Source organism: Pezoporus occidentalis, unplaced genomic scaffold (assembly GCF_034315485.1).
Source record: "Pezoporus occidentalis ecotype Australia unplaced genomic scaffold, CSIRO_AGI_Poc_V1 ctg4, whole genome shotgun sequence".
NCBI classification, from domain to species: Eukaryota; Metazoa; Chordata; class Aves; order Psittaciformes; family Psittacidae; genus Pezoporus; species Pezoporus occidentalis.
In genome coordinates, this window is record NW_026915724.1 from 27,972,095 (window position 1) to 27,998,257 (window position 26,163).

The 26,163-nt window shown below is 38.0% G+C and overlaps 1 protein-coding gene across 1 annotated transcript in view; it reads right to left on the reverse strand.

Annotated features, from left to right (window-relative positions):
* Window positions 1-431: 431 nt before the first annotated feature.
* LOC134171174 (uncharacterized) overlaps window positions 432-26,163 on the reverse strand; it is a 271,085-nt gene continuing 245,353 nt past the window's right edge. The window contains exons 2-3 of the mRNA XM_062633147.1: window positions 2,759-3,099; window positions 432-542 (exon numbers count right to left, since the gene is read on the reverse strand). Of these exons, the coding sequence (XP_062489131.1) occupies window positions 432-542; window positions 2,759-3,099 (452 nt within the window). The remainder of the gene's footprint in view (window positions 543-2,758; window positions 3,100-26,163) is intronic.

Consider the following 26,163-nt stretch of genomic DNA (forward strand, 5'->3'; position numbering starts at 1 on the left):
GGGCATGTAGGGCTAGGACAAGTGGGAACGGCTTTTAACTGAAAGATGGTAGATTTAGATTAGACATTAGGGAAAAAAATCTTTATTGTAAGGGTGGTGAGACACTGGAACAGGTTACTCACAGAAACTGTTGATACCCCATCAATGGCAGTGTTCAAGGTCAGGTTGGCTAAGGCTTTGAGCAGTGTTGTTTAGTGGAAGTTGTCTCTACCCATGGCAGGGGGGTTGGAACTGGATGATATTTAAGATACCTTCCAACCCTAACTACTCCATTATTTTATGACCCTACTATATGGCTATTAAAACCAAATTGCCTAATACAGACCCTGGACCATGTTCCAAGTAGTTAGGAAGGTCAGTATCACACCATGTGGCCCCAGGACCAGAGAACAAACCTTGGTCCTGTTTTATTTACAAGTACAGGTTCAGCCTCAAAGACAGTTCTGCAGTTCAGATGCATCTATCACAGCAGGGCTACCTGTGTTCTCCTGGAACTGATAAAATTCATAATCCATATAGATTTTACTGATTATATCTATCAGCTGTTGTGAAACAGAAGGAGAATCCAATATAGTCAACAGATACTTTATATGTGAGATATTTTGCTCAGAAAAACATCAGTTAACCCCAAGATGTCATTCATTGAGAAGGGAAGCTTCAGGCTGGTCCTGAGTGGGTCTGTGCCTAACAGAAAAGTACTCCCAGAAATTTCTCATAAAAGGAAATTGATGTTCTGAAATTTGCTTGTTCTATTATTTTTCTATTGTTCTGAAAACTGTTGTGAATTTATTCTGAAGACACACACTGGACACCAGAAGGCAAAGGTACAGAGAGTACTTATCATGATTCCAGATGAGAGTAGTATTTTTTCTCTACAATACTTCTAAGAAAAAAAAATTTAAACAGATGAAATGGAAGGACAAAACCTCCAGTGGGAGATGTGAGTCACAGAGAGGAAACATTAGCATTTCAAAGAAGCAGGCAGTGTAGTCTTTCAGAACTGTGGGCTAAAAAAGGCAGACACCAGCTAGTCCTGTTTTTCAGTGATGATGCTGAGTTCAGTGATGGGGTAATACAAAAACAGAGTCACCACCTCTGCAAGGTTACCTAGGTCCTCAGAAACTACATTCAGACTGAAGCACACCAGACCATCCAAGAAACCAGTTTAGGAGTAGTGATGGCACAAATTACCTTTTAGTTTCTCCAACAGGCTTTCTGTTCCAAGTCATCTACTACCTATATTCATAGAATCATAGAATCATAGAAAAGGGTTGGAAAGGAGCATGAGATCATCTAGTTCCAACACCCCTGCCATGGGCAGGGACACCTCACACTAAACCATCTCAACCAACGCTGTGTCCAACCTGGCCTTGAACACCATCAGGCATGGAGCATTCACAGCCTCCCTGGGCAACCCATTCCAATACCTCACCACACTAACACTAAAGAACTCCTTCCTTATATCCAAACTAAACTTCCCCTGTTGAAGTTTTAACCCATTACCCCTTGTCCTATCACTACAGTCCCTAAAGAAGAGTCCCTCCCCAGCATCCTTACAGGCCCCCTTCAGATACCGGAAGGCTGCTCTGGGGCCCCCATGCAGCCTTCTCTTCTCCAGGCTGAGCAGCCCCAACATTCTCAGCCTATGTTCATACAGGAGGTGCTCCAGTCCCCTGATCATCGTTGTGGCCCTCCTCTGGACTTGTTCCAACAGTTCTATGTCCTTTTTATGTTGAGGACACCAGAACTGTACACAATACTCCAAATGAGGTCTCATGAGAGCAGAGTAGAGGGGCAGGATCACCTCCTTCGATCTGCTGGTCACGGTCCTTTTGATGCAGCCCAGGATATGGTTGGCTTTCTGGGCTGCAAGTGCACGCTGAAGCTGGCTCATGTTCATTTTCTCATTGACCAGCACCCCCAAGCCCTTGTCTGCAGGACTGCTCTGAATCTCTTCTCTGCCCAACCTGTAGCTGTGCCTGGGATTGCTCCGACCCAGGTGTAGGACCTTGCACTTGGCATGGTTAAACTTCATGAGGTTGGCATCAGCCCACCTCACAAGCGTGTCAAGGTCCCTCTGGATTGCATTCCTTCCCTCCAGCATATCAACAGAACCACACAGCTTGGTGTCATTGGCAAACCTGCTGAGGGCGCACTCAATCCCACTGTCCATGTCAGTGATGAATATGTTGAACAAGACGGGTCCCAACACTGATCTCTGAGGGACACCACCTGTTACTAGTCTCCAGCTGGACATTGAGCCATTGACCACAACTCTTTGTGTGAGGCGCCATCCAGCCATTTATTTATCCACTGAGCGCTCCATTCATCAAATTGATGTCTCTCCAATTTTGAGACAGGGACATTGTGCAGGACAGTGTCAAACACTTTACACAAGTCCAGGTAGATGACATCAGCTGCTCTACCACTGTCCATCAGTTCTGTAGCCCCATTACCTAAGGCCACCAAGTTGGTCAGGCAGGATTTCCCCTTAGTGAAGCCATGCTGGCTGTCACCAAGCACCTTGTTGATTTTCATGTGCCTCAGCATGCCTTCCAGGAGAATCTGCTGCAAGATTTTGCCAGGCACAGAGGTGAGACTGACTGGTCTGTAATTCCCCGGGTCATCCATTTTCCCTTCTTGAAAATGGGGGTTATATTTTCCTTTTTCCAGTCGTCGGGAACTTCACCTGACTGCCATGATTTTTCAAATGTGATGGCCAGTGGCTTAGCAACTTCATTTGCCAGATCTTCAGGACCCGCAAATGGATTTCATCAAGTCCCATGGACTTGTGCACTTTCAGGTTCTTAAGATGGCCTCGAACCAGATCCTCTCCTACAGTGGGCGCAAGGTCTTCATTCTCACAGTCCCTGCGTCTGCCTTGTAAGACTTGAGTGGTGTGGTCAGAGAATTTGTCAGTGAAGACTAAGGCAAAGGAGTCATTATGAACCTCAGCCTTCTCCACATCCAGGGTAGCCACTTCTGATAGGTTCCGGAGAGGGCCCACATTATCCCTAGTCTGTCTTTTATTCGCTACGTACCTATAGAACCCCTTCCTATTATCCTTAACATCCCTAGCCAAGTTTAATTCTAACTGGCCTTAGCTTTCCTAACCCTAGCTTCCCAGACAACATCCCTGTATTCTTCCCAGGTGGCCTGTCTTTGCTTCCACCTTTTATAAGCCTCTTTTTTCCTTCTAATTTTCCTCAGCAGCTCCTTATTCACCCAAGGAGGTCTCCTGGCCCTGCTGCTGCACTTCCTTCTAGTTGGCATGCAACACTCCTGAGCTTGTAGCAAGTGATCCTTGAATATCAACCAAGAGTCTTGGGCCCCCCTGTCCTCTAGGGCTATATCCCATGGAACCTTATTAAGGAGGTTCCTGAAGATGCCAAAAACTGCTTTCTTGAAGTCCAGGACAGTGAGCTTGCTGCACGCTCTTCTCACTGTCTTGAGGATCTCGAACTCAACCATCTCAAGGCTGCCCTGGAGCATCACATTTCCAACCGGCCCTTCCCTGTTGGTGAACACGAGGTCAAGCATGGCACCTCTCCTTGTCAGCTCCTCATTCACTACCTTCCATTTTCATAAGTTCACTGTTTTCTTTATTCAACTGTTCAGCCTGTTCCGGATTACTGAATCAGCATGCAACTAGGAAACAAAAGGTATACTTGATCCATCAAGGTCCAGGTGAAAGCAAAACAAAGGTCCCAATCAGCTCTGCAATTCTTGCCTTCTGGACTGTCTTAGAGGAATCCAGTAACAGGGAGTAAGTCTTGCCAGACTGCAAAGGGTCAGAAAAGAAATTAAAATAAATACTTTCCAGCAAAACTCCTTAATTCCCTAAAGAAGACATTTCTTACTTTCAAATGAATAATAATAATTTTCCCACAGAAACGAGATTTTCCTGGAAATTTAAGTTCAGTGAGACTGAAAACTGATGGTTATGGTTCATTTCAAACCAAACCAAATTTCTAGTTAAAAAAAATAAGAATAAATAAAAAAAACCCTGACAAATCCAAATCCCCACTTTTAGTTAGCTACAACTGAAACAGCAGCACAGAACCACAGAAATGTAGAAACTGGGAAACAGCATTGTGCTCCAACAGTTTCTGAATATATGAGTAACACGGGGTACCTAAGAACTCTTCAGACAATATTTTCCATTTCTGTACATGATTTTACATTAATCTGTTCATCCAAAGATATTATGGTAGAAGAGACTGCATCATGTAATCACCCTCTGCAGTAACTTTGCTTTTTTTCTTTTCTCTAGATGACTGTTTCCCTAGTCATTGATAATAAAAATATAATTAAGCCTTTCTTAAAAGTTAATTTTCATGTAAGGAAAAGAGCATGAACATCTCATTATTATAAATGCAGAAAGTTCACAAACAGAATATTAGGCCCCATGTTGAAAAAAATGGAAAATTTCAGTTTTTGAGAAAAAAAAAACAAGCAAACCAAAACCCAAAACAAACTCTCATCAAGGCATCCACAAGAGATGAAGTACTGCAATTAACTCTATTTGTTTCAATAAATGGAGATTATACAGTGACCTTTACTTCAGCTGCCTTGGTTTCTCCATTTTTAATCATTATGCAAGATTTGGTAGGATTTGTTGCTGACACTCTGCTCCTCAGGGGGCAATTAGCAGAGAAGAGAATTCACTAGAAAGTCAGCAGATCTTTTCAATTTACTACCTAAAATGACAGGAAAGAGCCCAACTTTGTTGGACTGCCATAATATTCATCTATAGGTGGATCTGACAGAATCCAGACAATCCAATGCACCGCACAATTACATAAATCTGTCTGAATTAACACTGGAGATAAGGAATGCTAAAGGTATAAAATATGTTCTGCAGCACTGCAATTAAAAGTTTCACTGCACAATAAAGTAATAACTTTACTCTTTTAATTCTGAAGGATTAACCCAGTAGTGATTTCTCTTCACCTTGCCCTGAGATTTAGCATAATTTCCTTGCTTGAAGTACTACTAGTACTGAAAGTTTGCACTTTTACCACCCATCTAGTATGCATTCTAATGTAACTAAAGGGCTATTCATGTTCTGTAACATGAGCAGTTTTTGTATTAATACTAGTATACACAGAAATAGTCACCAGTGAGGACCCATTTTTTTCCATTTAATGATCAAACTAGAATAACAACATGGCTACTAAATGTTGCATCATAGCGCATTCCTAAGTAAACAGTTGCAAATCCAGAAGTCACAAATATCTTAGTCTGACTGCAATATAAGCAAAATAGGTACAATTGCTAAGGAGTTGCCAGTCATATAGTAAGAAATTCTTGTTCTGACCACTGCTACCTTAACCTCAGCTGTAGGTTGCATTGTTACATAAATTAGGTGAATATATGAAACTTTCAAATACAGCAGTAATGATGTCTGACAGCAGGTAATCTCTATGGTGAAATGAATGGATATCTAACACTAACTCTTCCTGATGCCATTCTTCTTCCTGGAACACATCAGCTGTAAAGTCCAGTTTAAGAAAGGTGCATGCTGCATCTTATTTATAGTAGAAGATGTTTTATTGGATTTTTAATTTTTTTTTCCATAAAACTCAAACAAGTTATTTTAATTGACAGCTTATAAATTTTCAGATAGGTAAAGGGGAATTTATGTAGAAGTTAGCATCCAACTGTAAAGAGGCACCATATAACTCCCTTTTCAAATTTGTTAGCAGGTGTTTCAAGAAGTAAGACATCTCTGGTAAAAGATATATATTCATTGCATTGTGTTGTCGAGAAGTATTTTAACTCAATAAAATTATATAACAAAGTAACATCTCAAGGCCTGTTTTTCTCCCCATTGGTCCTGTTTGGCCTCACTGATGGAATACTGATGTTATCACGTAGACTAAGAAGTAGGGCAGAAGGTAGTTTGAGCAGTGTTTGAGCTCCCAAGTATTAAAGGAGGGAAAGATGATTATAACTATTAATACTGAGCATCAACATTGTTGTGTTTTTTTTTGAAGAATAACTAATCATTTGCCTCCCTGTATCATATATTTAAGATTCCAGTACAGTTAAGTACAGGCCTTTATTATGTGATCAGCAATTAGTTATTGTTTTCCCTACACAGTTACAAAGCCCCAAGATACATTCTTCTACTGCCCGCTGCTGACAAAATTCACACGTCTGATTTGTTTATGTTTTTAATTATACATTAAAATGGTAATCATGCTTTCCATCCTCATCATGGTTGCATCTTGGTGAGTAACAACTCTATTGCTCTGTAAATTAGTCAGAAGAAATCAGTCATATTAGCACTTCATTTCACCACTGATAATAATACCACTGATTTCTTCCACTGCCTACTTATCAGGTCAAGTTCAGTTCAAAGAGAAGTAAATTATATACAGTGAAAACATCAACCAATAATTTTAATAATAAAAAATACTGTCTGGAACAAAGAACTCAATAGGTTAATTAAGGTCCTAACGTAAAAAAAAGATGGTATGCAAAGTTAATGTTCAGTGTTGTATTAGGAAACAGTCTTCAAAATGCTGTCTAAACATCAAAGTGTAAAGCTTTCCATCAACCTCCCATCTTGATATTATCTACATTTACAAATAATTGAAGTTCTACATTGATCAATTTAATTAATTAAACCACTTTTTATGTCAATGTTAATTTATAATTTTGGTGATCATGATTTTTTTTTCCTTGTAAATCACAATAAATTAAAACAGTTTTTAGTATTTTAGTAAATGTTTCACACTGGACCTTGTAAAATAAAACAGGGAATTTAGAAACCATTGAGAGAGTGTTAGCTTATAGTGAATTTACAGGGAAATATATTAAATACTTTGGCTTTGAAATTAGCAAGTATATGTCCTGTGATGTATAATTGCATAATTTAGAAAATATCTGTGTCTAAACAATGACACAATTTGCTTTTATTTTACTGTATAATCATAGAGTCAGCTAGGTTGGAAAAGACCTTTAAGATCATCAAGTCCAACAATTACCCCAGCACTGCCAAGTCCACCACTAAACCATGTCACTAAGGGCCTAATCTACATGGGCTTTGAACACTTCCAGGAATGGAACCCTGGGAAAGCTGTTCCAGACCATCCTCTCGGTGAAGAAATTTTTCCTAATATCCAGTCTAAACCTACCCTGGTGCAGCTTGATGCTGTTACCTCTTGTCCTATCACATATTACTTAGGAAAACAGATCACCCATCATTTCGCTCCATCCTCCTTTCAGGTAGTTGTAGACAGTGATAAAGTCCCCCCATGAACCTTCTCCTGTAGACAAAACAGCTCTGGTTCCCTGAGGTTCTTCATAAGACTTGTGCTCTAGGCTGTTCTGTTACTTCACTAGTCCTGCTGGCCACACTCAGTCCCACACTAACCTTTATGATTGTTTTACGCTAGAAAATTTTAGTGTGTGGGTTCAAGTTATATATCTTTATCATGGTTAAATTAAATAATGAGATGAATCTTTTTGCATTGCATATATCTTTCAGCTAAACATATTTACTTGAAATCAGCACAGTAGGAAACACTAGGGTGAACTATAGCTAGACATCTATAATATGCAATTGATCTCAGTAATTGTCTTACACAACTGTGAATTATGCTCCAAATTATTTTCCTGGAGCAGGAAAGAATCATAACTTATATTTCACTGATGTATGAAATTTCTGAGGAAGTGCAATATGTCTGGAAAATTTCCACACTAAAATAAATAGTTCTCTCCCACTCCCTCACCCTCCCTTTATTTCTTTTTTTTTTAATGCTCTTCCTTTTTTATGACTTATTGCAGTCTGCATCCTTGACAGAGAACTGCCTGGTGCCAGTCTTTTTGCAGGCTAGAGGCATTTCACCTAACAGTAAGCATTCAAAGAATCTTAGAATGGTTTGGGTACTGGACTCCATGCCAGAAAAAAAGATGACGTGTAGGAAGAAACAAATTATTTCTCTCCTTTTTTCTGAAATCTTTCAATGGAAAGTAGCCTATACTATTGAAAGCAGAAGAAAATAACAAAGACAAAAATCAATGTTTCCTCAGTTGTCTTTTTATGTGCTACGCCTCTCCTTACTCAAACACATTCTAATTCAAAATTCCATTTCTACTCTGAATTGAACGAGTGCAGAAGCAGAACTCAACCAGCCCTCACAGCTTTAGTCCCAAGGTCATTCCTGCTTAGTCCCCAGTAACCTTTTGTGGTCATCTGCAAAAACAGACAGACTACTTTGCAGGAGCAGAGACCCGTTCTGACACAATGGGCTGTGTAAAGTCAGTCATTCAAGGCAGATCAGAGTTGAAATCATTACTGGCCAATGAAAAAGAGTTAGAGGAAATTGGAAGAAATTGAGGTTTCTAGACACTGTAAAATCTTTCAATTTCAATCTTAATACTGCTTCACTGCATTATCACTCTAAGTCAGTGCTTCTGCCTATGGGTGCATACTACAACATGAGAAAAACAGCCTGCTCAATGCCTTTTTGAGTGTATACATGGTAAAGAGAATAGCTGAGTTTATTTGAAATTTGACTTCATACTGCAATCTACTACCTAGAGTTTAACATCTGCTTACATTGAAAAACTATCACATTTGGAAACTTATTCTAGGTAATGGCATATTTTTTTCACCTTAAAAGGGATTAAAATGAATTCTAAAGGTCTACATTCCAGATTTGGTGATAGTTTACTGTTTAGCAGCTCCTCATTGAAAGTCCTATATCTGTATCAGAATAAATAATTCTTTCTTTATCATATTAATCAGCTAACATTTTACCTTTCTAATGAAAACCAGCTTTAATTTCTAGCTCATGTTCAGCTATAGTCCCTGTTATATCAAAAGATATGGACAAGCCAAAGAGAGTTCAGAAAAAGGTTACAAAGATGATCAAAGGACCGGGAAGCTTGACGTATGAAGGAAAAGTTGAAAAAAAAAAAACAGGTTTGTTCTGCCTGGAGAAAAGAAGTCATAGGGAAGACCTTACCACCATGCTCCATTATTTAAAGGCTGAACCCAAACAAGATGGAGACTCCCTTTTTACAAGGAGTCAGATAAAGAAGACTAACAGTAATGGGTACAGGTTACTCCCAGGGAGATTCTGGTTGGATGCAAAAGGAAAATGAAAACAATCAGCCATTGAAATAATCTCCCCAAGGAAGCAGTGGACTCACCAGTGCTGGACATTTTAAAGATTCAGCTGGACAGGGTGCTGGGCCACCTTGTCTAGACTATGTTTTTGCTAAGAAAAGATTGGACCAAATGATTCTTGAGGTCCTTTCCAACCTGGTATTCTGTGATCAAATCTTAAATTTTGCAAATTTATCTGAAAGTAGTTTTATCTCATTTTTAGTGTAGACGTACAAATGCTATGCACACCTTAATGGCTACAAATCCATTTGCTCCCCAATTTCTTAAAAATCAGTGCTTGAAAACATCCCTGAATTACCAATATTGTTTCCAGCACAAATCGAAAACATGGCCCCTGTCGTGGTTTAAAACCAGAGAGACAGCTTGTTCACTCACTTCCCCCTCCTTCTTGCCCTCCCCCTACTCCCAGAAGGACAGACAGGAGAATTGAAAAGAATGCAACTCCCACAGGCTGAGATAAGAGCAATTTAGTAACTAAGGTATAACACAAATCACTACTGCTACCACCAATAATAATAATGATAAAGGAAATAACAAGGGGAGAGAATACAACACCTCACCACCAGCCAACCGATAACTTGCCCCCCCCCCCCCCCGCCCGATACCTCCTCCAACCCCGCAGTCTCCCAGCCCTTCCGGCTAACTCCCAGTTACATCCTGGGCATGACGTGCTGTGGTATGGAATACTTCTTTGGTCAGTTTGGGTCAGGTGTCCTGTCTCTGTTTCCTCCTGGCTTTCCCTCCTCCCTGGCAGAGCATGAGGCTCACAAAGTCCTTGGCCAAACCAAAACATAATTGTTATCAGCTCTGTTCCCAGGCCAAAAGTCAAAACACTGCACTGCACCAGCTACCAAGAAGGAGAAAAATGACTGCTACTGCTGAACCCAGGACAGCCCCATACTAGCTACAATGAAGAAAATTAACTCTACCCAAGGCAAATCCAGCACATTGAAAAAAATCAGATCCATTGAGCTAATAGTAATGAAGGCACATTTATAATGGGCTAAATATACCACTCATCAGTAGGGTGTCATGAACTGTCTATTTTGATCATTTTGCAAAAGAGGCTATAGAAAAGAAGATAAAATGTTAACAACATTACTTCTGAAATACTCTACAGATACATTAGCTGAATGTTACTTACTACATCATGAAGGTCAACATAGTGAAGTGCAAGGTCCTACACCTGGGTTGGAGCAATCCCAGGCACAGCTACAGGTTGGGCAGAGAAGAGATTCAGAGCAGCCCTGTGGAGAAGGACTTGGGGGTGTTGGTCGGTGAGAAAATGAACATGAGCCAGCTTCAGTGTGCGCTTGCAGCCCAGAAAGCCAACCATATCCTGGGCTGCATCAAAAGGAGAATGACAAGCAGGTCAAAGGAGGTGATCCTGCCCCTTTACTCTGCTCTCATGAGACCTCATTTGGAGTATTGTGTACAGTTCTGGTGTCCTCAACATAAAAAGGACATGGAACTGTTGGAACAAGTCCAGAGGAGGGCCATGAGGATGATCAGGGGATTGGAGCACCTCCCGTATAAAGACAGTCTGAGAAAGTTGGGGCTTTTGAGCCTGGAGAAGAGAAGGCTTCGTGGAGACCTCATAGCAGCCTTCCAGTATCGAAAGGGGGACTATAAGGATGCTGGAGAGGGATTCTTCATCGGGGACTGTAGCAACAGGATAAGGGGAATGCATTTAAACTTAAATAAGGGAAGTTCAGGTTAGATATAAGAAAGAAGTCTTTTACTGTTAGGGTGGTGAGGCACTGGAATGGGGTGCCCAAAGAAGTGGTCAATGTTCCATCCTTGGCAGTATTCAAGGCTATGTTGGATAGGCTTGAGCAACATGGTCTAGGTGAGGTGTCCCTGTCCATGGCAGGCGGGTTTGGAACTAGACAATCTTAAGGTGCTTTCCAACCCAAACCATTTTACGATTCTATGATCTTACAATTCTATTAAGATATCTGATGCACAGCTATACCCTTGGAGTGCAAGGTGAGTAAAAGAACAGGTATGGAAGAAGGAGCTTACAAGGCAACTTGCAACAGATCTTCTTACTTGTTAGGTAGAATTCTGGTTATGGGAAAATTGTACTTTGATAGTCTAAAGATCTGGAAAATCAGTTACATGATTCAAGTTTGGCTCAGTCCTCCCTATTAATTATATGACCTAACCTGAAGAGGACTCAAAACAGGGACTCTGGAATTTCAAAGTGCGATAATAAGTACAAAGAATAAGGAAGAGTAATAAAAAAAGAGAAAAAAGCAACTGTGCCAGGCTTTAATTGCTCTTATACAACAGCAGCCTTATGCAGATGCTGTAATGTGAAAACAGAGAATTTATATATCTGTCCTTATTGTTTGGAAGAAAACCCCACTTCCAAGTGAACACAGATGTGCTGCTTGTATAAAGAAGCAGAGTTGACTTGGAGAACACTGCCTGCACAGGTTGACCTAGGAAAGCGATAAAGATAGCTCTAACAATAGGTTGATGCATAAGAGTCTCACAGAGACTGAGAGATGTGTCCCATCACCTTCCTAGGTAATGCCATTTCATGACCTCTCTAAACAACATAAATAGAACCAAATATATCCTTTTTTTTTTTTCCTACCATTGAAACTAATGATCTCTTGATGGATAATGATCCATTAATTTTCACATATCAAGCGAATCCTGAGAGACACTGGGCTCCTGTAATTCCTTTCACCTTACTGAGATTGCCTGATTTTCCTACCATTCATGGTGGAGTTTATCAACACAGAATCTATGTTCTATTCTGATAGCACATAAACAGAGTGATTGTGCAAAAGTCTTCAATTTTTCTTTTATTCTCTTTAATAACAGCTATGAATCAATTCCTTTGAAACTTCAATGGCTCTAGAGAAGTCCCTTGGTCCCCAGACCAATTATTCATTATCTGTTTCTTTTTGAAAGTAGCAGGAAAAATTGCTCATTTGTGAGCAACCAGTGCTCATCATTAGCCAGATACAGGAAGAAAAACAATAGATTCAAATCTCTGTTATAGGTGGCAGACATTCTGTTTCATTTATATATCTTTAAATGGAGATTTCTTCCTTTGACAACTGCTTGGCTTTACTTCTAAATGATTAATTATATTGTTCAGTGTCACATTAAATGACATTAATATACAAAGTCATTACATGATATGAAGTCAGAATAGAGCTTCCAGTGGTTTTCCAATATTTCGCATGCAGATAAACCTAAAATGTTAATTCATTAATCCTTCCTCACACACAACCTGCAGATTTTCCCTCACCCCGAAAAACTTCCTTAATTTCACAGCCAAATCTGAGCTCCTTTCTTAGGATTATTTTATTTATTTTAGCAATTAAGTTGATATTTATGAAGGCAAACCCTTTCACTATTCATAGTTGTTAACAATAGGTTATCCGCTAATTTCTCTGTGAAACTCTTTAATATGAAATAAGTAAATGCCTGTAACTTTAGTGATACCATGAACAGAAGCTGATAGAATAAGCAATAATAGTTAAAATATAAAAGCATCTCCTCACAGAGGCCTAGAAAGTAGATAGAAAGCAGATGGGCCCAAACAGAGCAGTGTGTAGCAAAACTGCCATTATTCATACTTGTGACACAGACTTGTGCTTGCAGAAACAAATTCTGAAAATTACTATATACCTGATAAAAACATGTTGGTTTCTGCATAAACTGAACTCTTCTCTTCAAATAATTATTAAAGACCTACTGATTTCAATGAAACTTTGCAAGATATATTGCAATTCCCTGCAGCATTTTCTATTTACATATTTTTCCTTCTCACAAAATTAATGTGGTAGATTTGGCTCAAGGTGGTTATATTGGGTTTGTGCTGCAAGATTTTGGTAGTAAAGGGGCTACAGTGCTGGCTTCTATGAACACCTGCTAGAAGCCTTCCCTAAGAGATTGCAGAGAGAGGAGTGAGAATATGTGAGAGCAACAGCTCTTCAGACACCAAGATGAGTGCAGAAGGAGGGGAGCAGGTGATCCAGGCACTGGAACAGAGATACCCCTGCAGCCTGTGGTGCAGAACATGGTGAGGCAGGCTCTCCCACTGGAGAGAGGATCCCACACTGGAGCAGGTTTGCTGGCAGGACTTGTGACCCTGCAGGGACCCATGATTAAACAGTCTGTCTCTGAAGGGCTGCACCCATGGAAGAGACCCATGATGGACGAGTCTGTTCCTGAAGAACCGCACCCCATGGAAAGGACCCCATGGAAGGTATTTTTCAGGTTTGGTTTTATTTCTCATTATCCTACCCTGATTTTATTGATAATAAACTAAATTAATTTCCCCAGATCAAGTCTGTTTTGACTGTGACAGTCTGTGACTGTAATTGGTGAATGGTGAGATGGTGAATCCCTGCACTTATCTCAACCCACAACCATTTTGTTATATTTCCTCTACCCATCCTCTACCAAAGCAGGAGTGATAAAGCAGCTTTGCTGGGCACCTGGAATCCAGCCAGAGTTAATTCTCCACACCAGCAAATTCTTACAGAAATTAGGTTCAATGTATCACCCTAGAATGAAAAGTATTCTGGACAGAGAATCAATTTTCCTGTGTTCAGGAGTTTGGGTTTTTTTCCCCTCATTATTCTGCCACTCATTCATTACATTACCTTGAATGAATGGCTTACTGCTCTTTTTCTTTAATATCTTGTGTCTGAAACAGAGACAATATCATCTCAAACACTGTAGTTTAGATCAGAGATTGAACATGTTAACATAATTAAACTAGAAATAAAATTTAAGGACAGAATATTTTAAAAAGACTCAGAGCTCACATCAATGGTCTAAAAAGTTTAAATTTCTGTGTTGCTATTTTCTATTGGCATACAAATTGTAACAATGAAAATAGCTTTAAAAAGATATCATTTTATCAGTATAGGCAGGCTGAATAATACCTCAACAGTGCATTTGCTTTATATGGCCCTTAACACAGGCAATCTCTTTTGTTGCTATTTTATTAAAGGATTTCTTTTGGGGACATTGCCACTCAGCTACCATTCTCTTTTTCTCTTAGTCTGATTCAGACATCCACCGGGGCCTTTAATTCTTATAGGACCATACATTGCTATAGCGATTTAAAGTTTATAGCTCATTCTGAAATATTCTTCTTTAGTGTCAAGGAGCTCAATGAGCCAATTAAAAGAATGACATCCCAAAGAAGTCAAGCAACACTGTTAAATATTTAGTTGAAGCACAGACAGAAAATTGGAGGGAGAAAGACTTAACTTTTTAATTTTAGCACTGTCTCACCCAAATTTGTTCATTTAGTCCTAATCTTTCTCTGAAAAGCCACCTCTTGCGTATGTAACTGTGAAAGGTACCAACAACTGCATGGCAAAACTGCAGATCCTGTTCCATTAAAACAGTTACAATATGGAGCAGACAGCATGTCAGAGAAGCTGGCTGACAATAATTTAGTAAGTTGACACAAAGACTAAAGGTTCTGCAGCTATTGCTTTCTGTCTGATGATCAACAGTGCACCATATTCCTTAACACTGGCTGCCTGAAAGACTGCATTATGGATGCTCTGCCTTCAGAAAGCAAGGATGACAAACATTCAATAGTGAAACATACTAGGGCTATACAGGCAGCATTTTGTCTTATACTAGTTTGATTTTTTTCCTTCATTAAAACAACTTGCAGCATAACAACACTACTGAGCTACAACTATGCACACTGTTTTGCCAGAAAACACAGTATTTCAACAAGTCATACCAGGGAGAGGAAGAGAACAAACCAGAGAAAGTTATTTGGTAAATTAGAAACAGAGGCACTAATAATGTAAGTATCTTCATTACAGGAACAAAGGTGAATGTAAAGATCATCAGTGAGCTCAGTAAGATCAAAGCAGCCAGTTCCAGAGGCTGCAACTGCACAGGATTAGACCTAATCCAAATGGTTTTAGAACTCCTTATTGATCATACCTTTTAAACTCACATTGTCATAGCACCAGAAAAAATGGCAATTAGTATTTAAAAAAATACCCTGAAACATAGGTTGAAGCACAGACAAATGTGATTATTTTAATGATTACTTATGATTTACTCATGTTCTTTGTGATGAGAAAAATCACCTAGGAGCTGTGTCACAGCTTCCTAAGCACAGGGCACACTCCACACAGTTTAATCTACAAGCTAAAAGTTTTGTCTGCAACATACTCATCCAGAAATTACTTCCTTGACAATAATAACAATACAGTATCAGAATGCTAGACAGTAATCTTCTGATTATTACAGAAAACTTCCAACTCTACTTGGCACAGGGAGAAAACTCCATTAAGTATCTCTATTTTGACATTTAACTACCTCAGACCACTTTGGATGAGCATTCTTCTGTTTTCATTCTTCATTTACTTTAAGGAAAGGAAATCCTTCCAGCTATAGAAAGGTTAAATAAATGCTAGGAATAAAAAGCATTACATGATTAAACCTATCAAGAGTAAATTGAATTAAAATAATACTAGAATAAACTTTGTGAAGTTTGATTAAACTTTCTGACAACTCATTTGAAATCTTTGATGAGCTACCTTCTGTTCAGGAAATACTGCTGTAAACTTTTCTGTCCTTCTTCAGATGGTATCAACAAAGCAACTGAAAATATCTTTAACTGGAACACACTTCTTATTGTTTTCCTCTTGCTAAAAGTATTGACAAATCGTGAACACATAATATTGCCCTTCTTGGGATCTGAGCCATTTTCTGAATGAGGAGTTATTAATGTCTCAAATGTATGAGCAAGTTCCTACCTTGTTTATGCTCAAATGTAATTTTCATGCTTTTCTCTCTTAAAGAAAAAATGATAGTGTCAAATAAATACAAAACACAAACATCCCATCATTACATGGATGACTAGTGAGACTCTCTTACTTGACACCATAGAATTTCATTCCACTAATACTGATTTTGTCTTAATTGTGCTGAGATATTATTTGAAGAGAATGCAGTGCCACAAACAGGACAGCATCAGCATTTTCTGTCAAATTTTCCATGGTCCCCAAAGCCAATGAACACTAAACCAGAAAATACTAGCTGCAAATAAGGTATGATATGCTGAAACTCTGAGAGCAAGTGCAACAAATCTGAGAGCAAATAAATCAACATTGTGACGAGTTACGATTAATCTGAAACACTGAATGCTTACCACATATACGATTAGACACACTTTGGTCAGATCTGTCATTATCTCAACCCTTCGAGCCCCATGTTGAGTGCCAAAATCACCTGTAAGCTTTTCAGAGCAGTTACTTTGTGCTACAGAGATCACAGCAAACAGAATAGTTATCCCTTTTTCAGTCTAAAATTTCCAGGTTAATTTTCAGGTTTATGCTCTCAGCTCTGTTATAAGCTAAACAGGAAGGATATAATGTTCAGTGTTGAGTGTTTCAGAAGAACAGTAAGTACTGTTATGAATGATGGTCAAAAGAGAAATGTAAAAACCCCAAGCACCTGTCCCAAAGGGTAAAAAAAAAACAACCCAAACACTGCAAGATGCTAAGAGTAAGCATCTCTAAACCAGATCTGAATTACCCTGGCCAAAGACAGAAGAGTGCTGTACATGTCTGGTAACTAAAACCTAAGGGGCATGCCACCCAGAAGAGCAAGAAATAAAACTAAGAAGTGAGGAATGAAATGTAATGGGAAAATGGCAGTAAAAATGCAATCATGTAATTCATTAAAATGACTTTGACTAAGCAAGTGGCTAAAGAAAATATTTCTGATCTCCTGAGTTCTGAAAATAAGATGAAGTAGTAAAAAAAACTCCACGGATTCTTATATTTTACAATCTTTACATGAATTGCAAATTTGTCCAGCTTTATCCTTAACATCATCTAGTTTCTGAGGTCTCCAGCAGCACTGACAAACTTCAATGATTTTCAAGAAGCCATAAAAATAGGAAAATTGGTCTTAAGGGACCATCTTTGCCACAGAATATTTTCATTATTATATAATACAGCATCTTATATTAGCAGAATTTTGCAGTCCTCAAGATCACTTCCAGTCCTAGGCAGAGCTGGGCAAGTGAGGAATTTCTTGGGTCACTAGAAACTCTAGTTATAGCCTTTTACTTCAGCAGTTTTGAGGTCTTTTACTTATACAGTTCAGAGACATTTTCACTGCAGACTGCAAATTTCAAAAACACGGCCTCTATGGTATTTGTAATATGCTCAGAGAGAGAACAAGTAGGAGAAACGGGGTTTTTATAACCAATGCTCTTACAAAGTAAATATACTGATGGCTGTTCTGCATCCCAGAGCATGCACTACTGGAATTAAAACTAGAATTGGTCCCTGAAGAAAGGCAGTCACAGATGCCAGATTATCTCAGCCTAAGGAAGGAAATAATATATACCCTTGAATATATTTACCGTTCATGTTTTGTTTCAGTTCATACCTCACAGGATCAGATTTATCTCCTCCATCCAATAAACACTACTTTTCCTACCATATCTAACACACATTAATTTTTAATACTGGCTTTCAAGGCTCAGTCTACAATCAGGTCAAGAACAACAAAATCAGTGAGAGTTAACCCTTCCCCTATCCCCCAAAATAACAATAAGAAAACCCCCCATCCTTTTAGAGTTCAATGTCAAAGCACCAGAGCAGTACTTAATAGCACTGATTCACCTGAATGGCTGATGATTGACTAAAAGGAAGGAAATAGTTTAGCTCTCTTGCAGCCAGGGACTAAGAGGCTTTCCACAGTGAGCAATCCCAACTCAAGAGCAAAGGGAAAGAGAAGAGAAACAGTCAAAGGAAACTATTCTAGCATCTAAAAATCTAATGTAATATATCCTCCATCTGGAGTCTTGCCATTTGCTGGAAAATGGCTGTAAAAAAACCCCTCCAGGTAAGAAAAACAGCGTGAAGAGTCTATCTATTGGTTTTCTTTTTTTTTTTTTTTTCACACAGTGATGCATTAAAGACCGCTTTAAAATGTTCAGTTATTTATAATTTAATAGAGAGCACAAGTTCAGTGGCACATTTGTTTGATCCTACATGAAAACCAATAAAGTAATGTCCACATGCAGAAGATGCAATATATGAAAACATACAATAACTTCATGGTAGTCTTGTATGATAGAAAGAGAAGATTGGAGAATATAACACATGAACAGCCATCATAGTAGAATCTGTGTAATGCCTAAGAGCAGGCTGAACTCAGGATGGTGGCATCAAAGGTTTGAGCAAGAGGAAAACATGAATTCTATTATTTATTTTTATTTAATTTACTGAAAATTTCAAATGTTGACAAAATTGATGCAATGCCTTTTCTTCCAGAACCAGCTAGTATTGAAACAAGACTGTACATTAGACAGCATTAGTAATTTCTTTAACTCACCATTATGTAACTCAGAACATATGATATCATAAGGGCTGTTTAATGAATGTTTATCTTATGATTGTGCAATAAACACCTCAAAACTGTAAGGATTTACCAATTAAACAAAACAAAATGAAAACAAAAAAAAAACAAAAAAAAACCCAAACAGCCATGAAGATAGAGACACAAACAATAGTAACAATGCTGCAAAGACTTCAGTAACCATTCTCTAATCTTATATCACTATTATGTGTTTCATTATATTATGACACATCTTGTCTGTGCTACCAGATAAGGTCTCAAGATAAACAAGGGCCTTTAAAGATAAGACTGTTAGCCTTTCATTCCCAGCATTTCCATAGTTTCCACAGGGTCATGTTAGATCTCTCCTACAACAGCTAAATAGAAAATAATTATCTTCCTTTACCCAAAGATATTAGGTAACTGTAATGTTGAAATATGGCCTTAGCCTTTTTTTCCTGTGGGTTAGTTATTTACTTATAATACTTCAGGCATGATCATATTTCTAGATTACTCTTAGGAATTCTTTGCAAGGTAGAGAGTAAAAATATGAATATTGTCTATTTTTAATGTCTACCATTGAAATGCTCCAAAATGCAGCTCTTCTATTGTGTATAAGAATTTCCATGTCCACACACAAAGATGCAGAACTAATGGTGCAGAAAGTTTTGAATAGTTTTCAGTAGTTTAAGGTAAGTATCACTGGTTAAACTCTGCTTAAAGAAGTACAACCACTTTCATGACAAAAACTAACAGGAGGCAAACGATAAAAAGAAACACTGAAAGTTTCTGCATATGATGGGGGAGTGGATGGCTACAAAAATAAGAAAATATTCATTACAAACCTAATATCCAACAGACTTTAAAAGAAAGCTTTGATGCTGCTCAGACAATATTAATGTTCATAAATGCATGTATTAAACACCTGCATTAAGAAACTTTCTACTATATAACAAGCCTTGACCTAAAATATTTATAATTTTAATTTGAGCAATAAGAGCTAAGTTTAAAAGTTAAGATACCATTACATTTAAAAATATCTAACATGCTGAACATATTTGTTTTATTTATTTTGAAGTTATTGAGAAACACTCATTGGTCTACAAAAGCAGATTTCAGCAGCTGAATGGTGTTTCTTGACCGCACACTCAAGCATTTGAAGCCTGTTTGTACAACAGAACATAATTTGAATTCCCAGGTCGAGTTTTCCCATACTTTTTAAAAACCTACAGTGATTTTCCAAGGCGGGCTACTCTCCCCAAAAACCCTTCCTACATTGTTACAATGACTCAGGAATCTCCCTTACTTTGTTGCTAAGCTTTGAAGTTAATTCAAAGCTCTTTGAAATTTCTTTTCTCATGATCATTTCTACTACTCAATATGCTTTCAGTTAATAAATGTTTACAACAACACCAATAAAAAGCAGAGAAATAGTGATTAAAAATGCTCATTTTGTAAAGGCCAAGAGATGAAAACCAATTCAGAAAAACTAAAGCAACCTTGAACAAGATAACAAGCTTATGAGACTGCTCAGTAGAGGCATCTTAGTCCTTTGGTCCTATTTGTTACAAGTTTTCTCAGAAAATTTTATCTATGTGTATTTATGCTGACCTTCTGCTAACTATTTAGAGTACTAGATACAAAAAGCATGAAGCCAAATTTTTTTCATATAATGGAATTTATGTGGAGAGAAGACTTGAGGGCATTCCCTGACAAAATAACGAGGAACAGAAGGAAAGAGGTGCTTTTCCTGATGGAGGCTGGGAAACGGGTCACTGTTGAAGTATTAAGAAGAAGAACCATAATATCATGAACCTTTTGAATTCTAATAAATTTTATGAACATTGTGAAATTGTGATTTCTAATGGGCCTAGAAAAGGAACAGTGTCATCTTGTAAAAGGGAAACCATGTTCCCACCTGACCATCCTAATGGCTAAACATCATTGCCTTTCACTGGTCAGGGCCCAGCCACTCCCTCTCACACTAGATATCATTGGGACTAACCACCATCAGAGTAATACTCTACCACAAATATGTGAGATCCTGATCTTAAAGCTATTTCACTTAGAAATGATTTAAAGAATTATAAGTACCTTTAAATTCTGCCCCTGTATGAGCCTGCGATAAGTGTCCCTTCCTGCTTGGCAGGTGTATGAGGAACTGATCTTTTACCACACTCTGGGCGGTTCATGGCAGAAACCACAGTTCCTCCAGAAGTTGAAAATGAAACAACCCTTAATTTTATTGTAAGCTTCCCTATAACTGTGTCAGGGAACAAAAGTCTGGGCAAGTTCTTATTCTTTTAAAAAATACGAAGTAGAAAGGAAAGAAAATAGAGAAACAGGATCATCACAACCTGGATCCAGTGACATCTTCTCAGCTAGCAAGTAGAAATTCTTTCAGTTTTAGTCCTTTCAAGTGTAGTCCTTGAAGTCTTTGTGATCCTTGTAGCAAATGATCCCACTGGGATCACAGGTGAAGAGGCACACACTACACAGCTGCAAGACAGCTCCTTTTTATAGGGTCAGGTTCTCTTGGACCCCTCCCACAGGTGGAGACTCATTTGCATGCCTTCACATTCATCATGAACTATTCTGGAATGTTCTAGATGGTGGAAGGTGATTCTCACAGGCTCCAGTCCTGGTTTATTTGTTCTCTGATGGGTGCCACAATGTCTGTGTCGCTGTGTCTGGACAGTTTGTTGCTGTCTCTGGGGAGCTGATCTTCATGGCCTCAGGGCAGACAGCACAGAAAAACCCTCTGCCTTCCTAGAGCAAAATCCCTGCTCTGCCCCCCTGCCCCCATTTGCCCAAGTGATAAAGGAGCTGTCAGTTCCTTCTATCTTTTGAGTTGTTTTAACGCAAACACAGAAAGGGTCCATCGCAATAAGTTTGACACAGTAAGTTTGACCATCACAATAAGTTTGACATTTTTAGCAAGGAATGTTACATAAAAGAAATGTTACAGTGTGCTTTCATGGGTTTCACACTCTCTATGTTGAAACTAATCTTGATTCTGTCAGTCGACATGTACTCAAATTGTTGGGGTCTTAGAAGTGAAAAAAAGTGGAAAAGGTGGTATTAAGGCTTCAGGAAAAGAAATATATCAAAGGGCTGTTTTGAACTAATCAGGTTTTAAAATTCAGTTATTTTTAATCAAGCTAAGAGGAAAACTGAACTTTGCTTGAGCAACTAGAGCTTTGCAACTGCATCATGAATTACCCGGCAGAGCACTCTGGAAGTCCCACTGGCTTGGAGAATCACAAGACTAAGCAGAAAAAAATCAAAATAAGATAAATTGTTCAGGTTTGCATCTGAAATACAGCTCAGTTTCTCGTGCAAATTCTGGGAAATGGTGAGGACTGAAAGGGGACATTGTTTCCAGAGCTCTAATGTTTCTGCATATCCACTACTTCTTGGAAATCCTAAGGATAAACCATTTGCATTGAGAAAGATCTTCTTTTTGTTGTTTTTTTTTTTTTGTGTTAATTCATAGCTACTTTCTGGAGAAAAAAAAACACAAACAAAAAAAAAAAGGGAGGCAAACCAAACAGTAAGGAAGTGCACCTAAAGGAAAGTCCATTGTAATGTTTTCAGTTGAGACAGAATTACTTTTCTTCATAGTAGCTTATATGGGCTATGTTTTGGATTTGTGATGAAAATGGTGTTGATAACACAAGGATGATTTAGTTACTGAAAAACAGTGCTTAGACAGTGTCACAGCCTTTTCTGCTCCTCACACTGCCCTGACAGTGAATAGATGGGGTGTGCACAAGAAGCCGGGAGGTGACACAACCAGGACAGATCACCCCAACTGACCAAAGGGATTTCCCATATGATACAATATGTTGTCACACTCAGCAATAAAACAGAGGGGATTGGGGGTTGGTTTTGTCCAGGGCTGCCACTACTGGGGACTAGCTGTATGATGCTTATCTTCCTACCAGGGTTAAACCACAACAATTGGAAATAGTATGTGTTCATAACAATACCTACATGGCTCAGTCTGGGGGTGTCATCACTAAGATCTGTATTTGGGAACATTCTTGACAGTTAATTTTTCAGTGATTAGCATTTCAGTAGGGGACTTTTGTGGCTTTCAATAAATAATAAATAAAAGTATGTACAAATAAATAAGTTGGAATTCATCTGCAAGCAATAAAGAGCGTGCTATGGCAGTAACAAAACCTGCCTGTTATGAAGTTCTATTAGATGTGAAGTTTCACTGTGCCACAGGTAGTTAATCCAGGTATCATCAAATTTGCTTGCCGAGTGCTATTCCCTTTTTATGAGTTTGAGTATGCCCCAGATCCTTGGAAAAGTTTTCTGTCATTATATTTAATATTGTGCATATCTCTTGTGAAAGCTCTAACACACCTCTTCAGGTCTTTTAAAAACAGCCAGTGCACCTATGCATAAAAAAAACCTCGTTGATTCCTACACCCTGAACACGAGACCTCAGTGGAAGAAGAGCAGATGCAGCTCCACAGCCCTGTAGGGTCTTGTACGAATCAGAAATTCTGCACACAACACAGCTAAGGGGAAGAAAAAAACATATAGGAAAGTGATTTGCCTTCCACCAAATAATAAAATCTGCAGCTCATAATTGCATAAAGGTCAGGTCAATACACAGCCCCTATCAAGAAGTTAATATTCCTGCTGTAAACACAAATGTGCATTTCCAGCATGACTTTCTTATAGAAAGATTCTTTGTTGCTGCATAAAAAAAAAATAATAAAAGAAGAATCTTTTTCTTTTAACAGCTATATTAAATTTGCTAAACTTCTGCTAGTTCTCCAAATAACTTTAAGTGGATGCTTGTCTTCTCTCTTCAGCAAAGTGTTTAGGCAGATGTTGGTCCTCAAATCAATCTTGTGATAAAAAATCCTTGAGAAATAAAGTAGACACATTAATGAAGAAAGACCATGCAGTAGCACAAATTTCACTCATGTACATTTGTTTCAAAGAAGTAATTACTTTAGAAATGCTACAAAAACCCTGTAATGACTAAAGCTCTATCTTCAATTATAATTAGACCTCTAGCAAACAAACCAAACTCACAAATAGATCTAGCCTTGGTTTACCTGTCTTTGTCAGTCCTAATGTCTGGTAATTGGTTACTTAGGCTCTTAACTGTTAGCTATTCAAAAGCAGTTATTCTGAGAAAGGTTTCTTACTCAGGAAAGGAATGGTAGGGCAAAAAGTAACAAAAATATAATTTCTAATGCATTATTACAGAGATACTCTCAACAAAGATGAACATTAAACATTAACCTAGACTCAACCACCACAATACTTTTTAATGTCTTGCTGATTAGGGTCTACACGGGATTCAGTAAAAAATACACATACATATAAAATATATCAAATATGACATGCAAACATTTCAATCACAAGTGAATCATAAGTACAAGTGATTAAGGGAAAGGTGAAAAATCATTTTCCCCTTTCCCTGAACTTATTTGAACTGAAAAATACTTTGACTCATAAATCTATGAAAATAGATCTTAAGATAAGTACATTATAATTTTCTGGTGAAGTGTTGAAGACAGAATTGTGACTATCCAGCATACTAGGTATTATGAAATTTTAATTTTCTAACTAGACATCTGCTTTTCTCCTTATGCCATAAAAGTTTGTTTACCACAGGCCATTTTCTCAGGCGCATAATTATTTTGACTTTAAATATAGTAGCAGTCATTTATTATGAGGCATAGAAGATGTTTAGAGATGTGACAGCTGTGGCATCATATTACATTTTTCTAAATCACTTAAGTCTGCTGTTATACAACAAGGTAGTTTACCTTTACTGCAAATATAAATTATCTTCAAAATGGAGGTATCTCTCTATAAACCTGAAAAATTCTGCATACAAGTGCAATGTGTGTAAGCATGAGAATCTAATTGCCACTAACACATCTCTCAAAAAAAGGTACTCAGGAATTAAAAAAAAAAAAATAAAAAAATCAAGGGCAAGGGCATAAAGGAGATTTTACTTACATCCAACTACAGGTTCCGCTCACACAGTTGAAAACTACTGTGTTAAGAATAATTTAGTGCTGCAAAATAAGCCCATTGGATCTCTGTTAAAAACAGAAAAAAAAAAAAGCACAATCCTGTACAAATTTTACACTGCTGAGCATACCAGCAAGTAATTCTTCAATAACTGAAATGTTACAGGCTACCTCACCTTGTGTTAAAGGTAGAAATAGAGCAGTTTTCTGATTTTTTTTAAGTTTATTCATAGAATAATACCTGTCTTCAGAGCATAAAATGACTAATTAAAATTTTCTTTTCCCTGTACCAGTTGCAGGGGTACCAGATATATTAGCAATGCATTCCATAGCAAACAAAACTGCTTTGTTTCAAGGAGGACTTTCATTCAAACAGAGGAACAAAGTAAACCAGACTATTAGCATTTGCTGAGGAGTAGTGATGACTACAGGAAATGAATCCCTTTCTAAAAAAAAAATAATTCCAAATTGTATTACTATCCCAAGTTACAAACTTGTTTATCTAATTTTAATGAACGGGTGATTATGATTTCTGTAACAGCTATAAAATAGGCATACAAGCTAAGAAATTACAGTCTTGAAATCTTAGGACAAAAATGCAATAAGCAGAAGAATCTTTGGAGAAATATTTAAACTTTGGTGGCATCTCCCTGGGAAAGTGTTGGTGTTGAGTAAGACTACTTTTTTAAACAAATCCCCAAGTTACAAGTGCTCTAGATTACTTCATCAGGATGGAGATCACCTTCCTCCATGCTTGGTCCTTTGCTTTTAGTGGCATTTATGGTAGAGAAAACACATATTTAAAGAAGTCTGTTTAACCTGGAACCAGGACAACAGTCTATGTGGCTGTTCATACCTTTACTTGGATTTTAACAAGTCAACTAACCTAAAAGCATGGTTTCAGTACTTTCATTGAGAAACTTTTCAGGTTGCAGAATTGCAAGTCAATTTTTCTATTACACAAAAAAATGCATTCTCAGATTATCTTCTTTGTGCCAGGCTTCTGTGACTATTGAGAAATATTATATGTATGATGCACTTACACTGACCATTAAGGATACAGAAGAGAGATTTCATAAGACTGATAGGGAGCTAATAACTTAATTGTCTTAGAATGATTATTAAAAAAAAAAAAAAAAAAAAGCCCCCTCACCTAGAAAGAATCATAAGTGCTCACTCTGCTGTTTTGTCCAGAGGTAGAATCATCCATCATTTTTCACCTATTTTTATTACAGACCATATTACAATGAGGCCTCCAACTGCATCAGTATGGGCTTTCTGACACTCATGCACAAGAACAGTTTTACAGAGGAATAAACTAGGTATCTTTTTCCAGGAAAACTAGTTTCCAAGAAAGCCCTTTAACAATGTGAAGGCTTCATCGTTTGTCAGCAACAAATTCATATTGCTAAAATTGGCAGAACCGTTTAATCTAATTCTTCTGCTCTTTTATTGCAAAGGTGGAAAGTTAGAAAGACTTCAAATATTTTCCAAGAAAACAGGCTCAAGAAGCTGCTGCAGTGCACAATTGCATCATACAAATTAGAAGCATATATTCAGGTGGTTTTGAAAGGAATATTCTGGATGCTGGAACAGAGTGAACAGAACCAGAAACCTCCAAAGTTTACAGCATTA